At 33.8% G+C, this 7,751-nt stretch overlaps 1 protein-coding gene across 1 annotated transcript; it reads right to left on the reverse strand.

The window, feature by feature from the left end:
- Window positions 1–2,689: 2,689 nt before the first annotated feature.
- On the reverse strand, window positions 2,690–7,221 carry LOC128719941 (transcription factor Dp). Its single transcript, XM_053813583.1, has 8 exons — window positions 7,167–7,221; window positions 5,937–6,151; window positions 4,528–4,594; window positions 4,396–4,463; window positions 3,278–4,278; window positions 3,093–3,175; window positions 2,944–3,027; window positions 2,690–2,862 (listed from the first exon to the last, which is right to left on the reverse strand). Exons 1-8 carry the CDS (start codon window positions 7,219–7,221, stop codon window positions 2,690–2,692), a joined length of 1,746 nt encoding a protein of 581 aa, XP_053669558.1.
- Window positions 7,222–7,751: the final 530 nt, after the last annotated feature.

A 7,751-nucleotide genomic window follows, 5' to 3' on the forward strand; every position in this document is an offset into this window, starting at 1 on the left:
AACGCTATGCTACCAATACACTACCGAGCCAATCTGGTCTTTGTGATAGTAGGGAAAAATAATAAATAAACTGCTCTCTCAGCAGTTCAACAGTTCCATGTTGATGCTGTCTTCAATTATCTACATTTGTAAGAGCAGCAGCAGAGACAGAAACGGATACCCTGTGTAAAGTTTCGACCCCTTCCCCCCTTACCACTTACTGTTAAAGCAGCTTGTAGTGGAAAAGGAAAACCGCGTTAATTTATGTTAGCATTAGCCTAGAAGAGTATCCTGAAAACATGAGTTATGGTGCCCTAATTGACGATTTGATTATAATGAAAGTATTTTGAATTCAGCTTCACGCATCTTCGGCGTGTTTCATTGAACCTCGAATGGCTTGCAATTAGTGGGAATTACTGAACTGTGCTTTAATTTGCCGGAAATTTTATGTTCAGTAGATAAGCAACTACTAAGCATTCGTGATAAATAATGTGCGTTATGTGCTAGGTTAAATTTCGTAATTACTTTGACCGCTTTATTTTTACAATATGGAATACCAGAATCTGGTACGCTATTATGGGTTGAGGGTATTTATTTTTCTATTGCTATAAGTTTGCAAACAATGTTTGGAAATCCTTCTTCTTCCTAATTGATTTTCTTTCGTCACAGTTTTGTTATCAAGCGCGTTTTGGAAAAAAAACAAGACAACAAGAGTTATGGTTTACACGCTTTCTTTTAACATTTTGTTCGGTATTTACGACATTCTAAATAATCTATCACAACAAATATTTGGAGTGCGTGTTGGAGCAAACGATTCATGCATTGTTTCCCTTTGCTGTTTTTTTTTGTTTTCTTGTAAGAATCATACACGTTTTATAAAGTAATGTGGCTTGCGATGAATTTTTAACTCATATGACTATTCATCGACATTCGGTTCCATTGATATCATAGGACAATTAAAAGCGGACTTCAAACTGGTTGAGAATGTGTTAGACATGATTTATTTATTTCTTGGCTTATCTCCATGATGACGTTATTAAACGAATTATTGTATGTAGATATCATGTTATATATCAATGCCTGTTCATTTTAAGCAGCAATGAAATACTAAAATCAATTAGTTACCTTTTAACGCATATAGCCAAACTCTACTTGCTTTGCTTTACAGACGCATCTAAAGACGAGCATACATAGGAATCCCGCAGTCATTTTGTACAGCTTGTGAAATGATACATTTTACAACAGTTAGCATATGTGAATAATTATATTCTAACCTTTACTGCCTTTATTTTATTAATCATATACTTTGCTGCTTTGTTTTATTCAAATTTTCAAAGTTTTATTTATCTATTACAAATGCACTACTCCTGCCCTTGCATAACGCAAGTTAGTCGGTTTTACTGTAATACAAAACTTATATATTTTAATGATTTTGTTAAGTCATTTCACTTGTTGAGAATACTTGTGAATTTGTGTATAGGACTTGGTATAAAACAAAAGAAAGAAAAATTGTTTTACTCGATGATAGGCTGCAATTTTTATTCTCTAGTCACCCAATCATCATCATAATAATCACCCAATAAAAGAAATGCTATTACGACTCTACAATATGCTATTATATAATGGTAATTGAAATGGGGTAGGATGATGCTATACAATTTGTTTTTCAATTCAGATGAATGAATTTTGCACTGCGATATCATATTGCTGTGCTAAGAATAATTGTATTTTGCCGATGACCGTAAATTGTATTGATATTGAACGTTGCACTTCGCAAGTACATCAACATTTGTTAAATACCTCATGTCAATTACCATTTATATTATTAAACCACTGTTAACGTAGAATGACAACCAATAACCATCTAATTGACAAAATCAGCATCGTATATAAATTCACATAAACACTTAAACAGAAATACAGAATATTTCAAGTTGAGCATAATACAAAATTGAAATAAGTCAAACAAGAATTTTCTAGCCAATGTTAGGAGACACAACTATTTTACTATCATTTGGAAAAGTAAAAGGAAATTGTTTTCCTCTGTTGTAAAATCATCCTTGGGTAGTTTATTGTAACGAACGGCCTTCATTTGTTTTCTGTACTTTTGGTGCATTCAAAAAAATGACTATCTAAATTATGAGCATTTGCCACCCATGCGGCAAAATACTATTCACAAGCTTTTCATTATTTCCAGTGCTTTCACAAATGCCGTAATAAAAGCACAGAGAATACAAACCCCAATCAATACACTGTGATCAATTCATTTGCATTTATATGTTCTCAATTATCAAGTTTTAGACCGTATCCTTTAAAATCAAAAACAAACAGTTTAAAACCGTGTTTTTTGTGTATCGACTGACGATGTTACTATCAATACAGCGTTGTATGTGTATGTGATCTTATTTTATGTATACTACAATGCAGATTTGTATACATTTTGGAAAAATATATAAAAAATAAGTAAATTTAGATTTATGATATCATGCGATCCTTATCGAGATATCCTATAATCATGTCTTACATTATACTTCCTCTAACAATACAAAATAAAAATATGAATTGAACCGATTTTGGATAATGTTTGCCAATTTCCAAACGATACTTACAATTAAAAATAGCCAAAATGGCCCCTTTGTAGCTTATTCATGTCACATTTCCGTGTTTTTAACATTAATGAAAAATTATATAATTTTCCCGAAGAACCAAGTTAGTCATCCTCGTCATCTTCGAATTTCATGTCATCATCGAGCATGTCGTTCGTAGTATCATTGAAACCGAGCATGTCCTGAGTTGATAAGCTGTCATCATTGTCTGCACCGTTGTACAATGAGCTCATTTCCCAGTCATCCATATCGTCGTGCTCGAACCCGAGACCATACGCTACAGTAAAAATAGAAAAAAGTTTGAATAAGTAATTCTGCGATAAATTATTTCCCATTTCAATATTTCACAGCAACATACCGTCAATATACTTCTCTACAGATTTTGGAACCATCGATTTTATTTTTTTGAGATCTGCTTCCGAGTACTGTCCCTTTTCCAAACCTAAAAAAAATAGATGACCGTAAGTTTCTACTATTGATAATTTACACACTCATGAGTTGATATACCTAATGATAATCCAATACGTTTTAAAATTTGCACATCATCGTGAATCTCGAAAGAGTCTTCGAATTTGAAAGAATATTCCGATCTATAAGAAGAAATTAACAAATGTATTCATATATTCCACCTCTATCATAAATTATTTTATATTTCACCATTCGACCAACAACCGCGCTCGATTGCAACTTACTTGTCGTTCGAAATGTTGCAATTAATGTTGTTTTTTCGGTCGGTATTTACAATAATGAATGGCAACTGCACGGCAGAACTGGGATTGGGCACCAAACCACGTTCCTCGTTTGATTTATTCCGTGCGATTAATGACTTCAACGCAACATGTTGCTGTACCAGATCAAGGAGTTGTTGCTGTTTTAGTTCAATCCTGCGACGGACTTCTTCATTTTCCTTTTCTAACTCCTCGCATTCATGCAGTGTGTTGCTAGTTGGTAGGCCGTGCCAACGGATTTCCTTTTTTTCCTTAGAAATGATTTTCATGGCCATTAACACGTTCAGAGCATCGTATACGCGCCGTCTAATATTTTTCTGATCATAAGTTGCTGGATCCACACCAGGATGATGGTTTTGAGTTTCCTCTGCGACCAATTCATTGGCTACCTCATTGTAAGTCGTAGTGCCTTTAGCTTTCACCTTCTCACATACCTTCATTGAAAAGTGACGCAGACCACGACCTGCTTTATCTGTTTTCTGGCGACGAGACGCAGGCGTATGTATCTGACTCGGGGAAGTTTTTTTGCTGTATGAATGCAATTGCTGCTGAGAATGCTCTTTATTGTTGTGATTCGATTGTAAGGTATTTACCACCACAGGCATACCAGAAGCACAAGAAACCTGCTGAGGGAAGGATGCACCATCACTGCCGCTTTCATTGTAACTTTTGGTAACAGTTCCGTTGCTGATGCCTTTATTCCCAACAGATATTATTTCACTGATTGTATTTGACGAATTGTTTATAACTGATGACGTTTTGCTGCTATACCGACCATTGTTAAGTGTTGGTGGTTTCGTCATTACCGAAGTAGATGGAATTGCATTAGTGGTGGCGATACCTAACGTTTTAGCAAAAGTTACGTTATTCGCTGAAACTGCCGTTACAGCAGAGTTGCTGGCTGGAGAAGAAAAGGTTAAATTTCTACTGACGGAATGCGATGAAGTCGTCGAGATAACCTTATACTAGAAAGATAAAACGTTACATGGTACATTATTGAAAAAATACCATATTGGTAGCCCACATTTAAACCGCTTTTTTGTTTGCGCGCAAAAAAAAAACACGATAAAAAGAATGCTTACCAATTTTGGCGAAATAACAACTTTTCCATTCACGTTTTTGTTAGATGCCGATGTGGGAAGAAATAGTTCTGTTCAGAGATAGAGGAACAACAATCAGTGTTTTGTAACACTATGTAAAGAAAAGTATCTTACTGTGCTTGGCAATAGGAATTATTTTTTGTCCGGGAGAAAGTTTGCGCACCACAGGCATTGTAAAACTCTGGAAACAATCGAGGTGAATAGGAAGTTTGTATTGATGTGCTAATTTTATGTCAAATTGAAATGAAATTAATTAAATTTAAATCAAAGTTACTGATTTTTAAAGACTGCAATATGTTTTACAGAAAGTTAAGAAAATGTAACCCGAATATTAACTGTAACTATCTTAATTCAGTAGCGGTTCTTTACGTAAGAAACAAAACAATGTAATGGTAAGATCCTTCAACGTGTCAATGTACTTAGTAGAAGCTTGTACAATTATGCCTGTTCTAGATAACGATTCCCGAAAACGATCAATTACATCTTAGGCAATAAGCCCTATAACGACTTCCGTTTAAGTTTAAACATTTTGATAGAAAACTAAAAAATACATATATTACGCTTAATAATAAACAAACTTATAAAGTTGTAATAAAAAATGTGCCTATTTTGTTAGATAAATTACTTTAACATTCAGGTGTACACGAGACGTATAATTGCTATTACCCATAATTTACTTTTGTTTATTTATTATGTATGCTTAAAGAACACAATCAGGCCGTATTGATAATGTTGAAATTATGTTTTATGGAATTTATTGTATCACACAAAGAAATGGGATCCCTTTTAATGCTATACTGTATTTTTTTGTATTTTATCATGAATGTATTGTTAACTCTTCTATTGCATTTCAATACTATTTTATTTAATTGGGAAGTTCTAAACAAATCACTTTTGGGTGTTCATTTAAGATTTATCCCATTATCCAATTTACCAGTTATCCGTGTTTGGTTTATATGTATTAACTAACGCAATATTTTATAACTAATGCAATATTTTATAGAACAAACAATGATGTTTTTTTTAGACAAGATGGTCCATCAAAGCGTATACGATTTCGTAATTTCGAATCAGTTAAATATAACATGCAAATTTATTGAGTTAATTTTAAAATAACAATACAGATCGAAACACATTCCTTGCTAGTGTTTGTATAGTTGTGGAGTAGACCGCTTATTTCCATAACCTAGTGAAGTAATAAATGTAATAGACAAGTAATATGAAAATCTTTGGGAAAACACTTATGCTGTGCTTGAAGCTTTACTCATAATCGGCAAATTGCGGTTCACGTTCGAGAAAGACTTATAGATATATGGTATTTGTATAGTGAAGCATTAAGCAATTATTTGCTCTAGTCTCTTAAAGTTAGTTACATTAGTTTATTTTAAAAAAAAAACAGTACTTTTTGCGAAAGAATCTATGTCAACTAAATAATTAGCCTAATTTAAACAACACACGAGACATAATCAAACTCGTGACAAATAATAAATATACTGTTATAAACATATATTATTAACGCTTACCTGGGCACCAACAACTGTCGCAGTATTGACAGTGCTGGCTGTTCCTACAATTCCGACATTTTCCGAAGTGATTCCCACTACATCCTGTACATTGTTTGCCATACCGGTGATGTTTATATCCTTTGCAACGATGGTTTTCATCGTGGTCACTCCGGCAGGTAATGGTGTTCGCGCACCTGTTGATGTGTTTAATACATGAAAAATTTGCGTTTGACCTATGACAAGGAAATAAGAAAATGAGTAATTGTATATCAGTTACATGTAAATACTCCAATTCAAATAAATATATGCCTTGATAGAAAAAAAAAACTAAGGCTGCAAAGTTAAAGAAAAATAGAGTGTAGTCAAAAAGTAAATGAATAAATATATCTGAACACGAACATGCAGTCAATCCTCTCTTTGCTTAATTAGCTCTAATAAACAACCAATGTGCTCACATTTTACGTTTTTCAATCGTCCATCGTGTTCTCGAAAAAATGATCAGAAAAAAATAAATTGATAAACTTGTGGAATTGCATTTTTGTATTTTTTTGTTGAACATTTATGTCTTTAGGCGAATTTTGTATAGCTATGATAATCTGTCAATAGAAACAAACATGATGGATGAAGATAAATAATTCTTACACAGTTTAGGAAATTATAAATCTCTTTATTGATCAAACTATAAAACTATTGAGATTTTTTTTATCGACTCTCAACAAGCATCGACAGCATTCGTCATTAGATCATGAGATGAGGAGACAGGGCAGTTTATTAGTATGAAACTAATTGAATCGAATTTATAGTCAATTATTGCAATGCATTACAATTTGCATTCAAAATCCAGTATTCTGCATGAACTAGCATAATGTTTAATACATCGATTTCGATATTCTCTACTTATGCTATGAATTTATCACTAAAGATAAATCGATAAAAAAGTTTCTCACAGCTTTGTTTATGATAAAGTCGATTGTTTTCTCACGCAATGCTTTCTTAATTGTTGTAAACTCTCGATTAACGCGGCAGAAGTTCAAGGACATTGTGTTGAAAATTGAAAAAAAAAACTTTTTGTAGGTTTTTATCGCATACACCTTGCTGCTTTTCGGGCGTGTATAGAGGAATGTTACAGGATAGGAAACCATTTTGCCTTGAATGCCTTGACAACATTTAATAGGTAAACTGGATACTTTTGAAAATATTGATGCGGTGAGTGAAAATACTGATACGGATAACATTTGTGAAACATACCTGGCTTTGGATCCTGCAACAAAAAATTAACCGGCTTGGTCTGCTGTGCCATCATGCACTGTGCCCGAATTCTTACACTCCAGTAAAAGCACTGTAGGTTATATTTGCTTCAAATTATAGCTTTCGTAAGTAATATCTCAGTGCTCACTGATAAACGTTGGGTATCGTGATTTTTTTTTCACGGTAAAATATGCGCCTCAACAACGATGAATACCTCACTTCAAAATGGCGAATCGCGACAGTCTCCTTGCAAGCAAAAAGGGTAAGTTTTTCTCGCTGCGTGGACAATTGGGCTCGCACACGATTATTGTTAGTTTAACACTAGTAGAAAGACGACGCTTTTAGCTATCGTTTGATTCAATTTACGACGTGATTCGTAAAACATGCGTTTCCCCAGAACTTCACAAAAAACCACCTCCTTATGCAAAAATGTCCGCACAACGATGCCAGAAGCATCGAGTTCGGCGGGTTTTCAGTTTCGATGTTTCATCTTCGCTTTGACAACAATGGGATATCTGTGCATTCTCGGAAATATGAAATTGACATTCAGTGAATTGTAAAAGATTAGAAAGATGTATGGAACGT

Source organism: Anopheles marshallii, chromosome 2 (assembly GCF_943734725.1).
Source record: "Anopheles marshallii chromosome 2, idAnoMarsDA_429_01, whole genome shotgun sequence".
NCBI classification, from domain to species: domain Eukaryota; kingdom Metazoa; phylum Arthropoda; class Insecta; order Diptera; family Culicidae; genus Anopheles; species Anopheles marshallii.

Excerpts from the sequence above, each read along its gene's own strand:
- LOC128719941 (XM_053813583.1), bottom strand. The coding sequence starts at position 7,221 with ATGATGGCACAGCAGACCAAGCCGGTTAATTTTTTGTTGCAGGATCCA. Across the intron at positions 4,595-5,936 it reads CGACAGTTGTTGGTGCCCAG|AGTTTTACAATGCCTGTGGT; the intron begins GTAAGCGTTAAT and ends GATTGTTTCCAG. Across the intron at positions 4,279-4,395 it reads TTGTTATTTCGCCAAAATTG|TATAAGGTTATCTCGACGAC; the intron begins GTAAGCATTCTT and ends TTATCTTTCTAG.